Source organism: Condylura cristata, unplaced genomic scaffold (genome assembly GCF_000260355.1).
Source record: "Condylura cristata isolate star-nosed mole 26May11 unplaced genomic scaffold, ConCri1.0 scaffold00009, whole genome shotgun sequence".
NCBI lineage: Eukaryota > Metazoa > Chordata > Mammalia > Eulipotyphla > Talpidae > Condylura > Condylura cristata.
Genome location: NW_004567110.1, coordinates 43,462,452 through 43,463,961, shown reverse-complemented (window position 1 = coordinate 43,463,961; position 1,510 = coordinate 43,462,452). Strand labels below are relative to the sequence as shown.

General features: G+C 33.6%; 1 protein-coding gene across 1 annotated transcript in view; it reads right to left on the bottom strand.

Moving 5' to 3' along the window:
• The window catches only part of TCEB1 (transcription elongation factor B (SIII), polypeptide 1 (15kDa, elongin C)), a 19,129-nt gene that overhangs the window by 3,370 nt on the left and 14,249 nt on the right, over positions 1-1,510 (bottom strand). The window contains exon 3 of the mRNA XM_004679793.2: positions 979-1,122. Coding sequence (XP_004679850.1) covers positions 979-1,122 — 144 coding nt within the window. The remainder of the gene's footprint in view (positions 1-978; positions 1,123-1,510) is intronic.

Below are 1,510 nucleotides of genomic sequence, written 5' to 3'. Positions count from 1 at the left end.
AAAAAAAAAAAAAAGAAACAATTTTTAATTAAAATGTTGCCATCGATGGCTTTTTCCACCTACAGTATATCCAAGCTCTGTCCAGTAGAAAAGTTTGACTTTTCTACCTGGGTGAAAAGCAATTTAAACCAAAAACAATGAGAAACTCCTATACCCAGAGTAGGGTTTATTTTTTACTAAAAGAAAATAGTTGTTCTCAGGGTTGTGGAGTAATGTTCAAAGTGAGCCTAAGAAATCTTGTTACTACACTACAGGAAGCAGTAATAACTATTCAGGATTAAGGGATAAATAGCAAAAGGACACAGGAGCCAACAGGACATGGCTCCTACTGGCATAAAAATGGAAGAATCTGAGCATCAGTAAGAATGACTGATTGAATGCTAAAACCATTATATGAAATCTGAGGAACTGTTCATAGATGCCATCAGTTTGACAGCCCTAGACTCTGCTACTCAGTCCTGACACTGCTAAAAGAACTAATATAACAGGAATACAATATCAACCATAAAGTATTCTAGCCTAAAAACATGAATCAGATTCAATCTACTAGAATTCTAATTATGATTTATGATCTAAAAGATTAAATCACACTTGAATGCAGACTTATAAAAACTCATTTTTCTCTGTAAAATTGAAAATCTGAAAAATAGGTGCAAGAAGACTACAGATTTTACAAATAAAATGTCTAATTCAGGAGTTTGCTTGGCTTCCATCAATAAACTTTGTATTTAGCAAGTACAAATCATCAGACCTTTTATGGTTAAGAAGTTGATCTGGAAAACTAATGGAAGGAAATGACCCTTTATCAATCCTTCTTATTGAAGCTAGAGTAAATAACTGAAAATAGGGAATGGCAGAAACCAATTTCCCCCCACAACACAATACAATAATGTTACTGTTTCTCTTTTAATGTTATTCACCTTAAAGACAATCACTAAACATAAAGAGCAACACTATATTAAGATATAATGTACCTACCCGGGCCACTCAACATGGCTTTTATAGTTCCTGAGGTAAGGGCATGTTCTCTTTTTACAATAAATTCATGGCCATCTGAAGATATTAGTTTGACATACATGGCATCAGGGCCTTCACAGCCACCATAGGTTTTTTCTTCTCCATCTAAAGTAAAGTAAAGTAGTGAAATGACTTTCAGATCACAAAACTTACTAATACAGGCTTATGATTAAGAAACTTAAGACTCTATATATCAGTATTAACATTTTTTTAAATACAAATTTCAAGACTAAAACAAACTATTCAGATAATAAAACTAATTGTTATTGCCTGAAAAATTTAATGTAAGATGTATGGTATACAGATTTATGTTTATATGTCATATGGGTTCAACTTTGACAAGCCCAAATTGTTACGGCTTCCTTTTGAGTTAAGAAGAGAAGGTGTAACCCCAGTGAGAATGGCACATCTTCAAACTAGCAACAACAATTGTTGGCGAGGATGTGGAGAAAAAGGAACTCTCCTGCACTGCTGGTGGGAATGCAAACTAGTA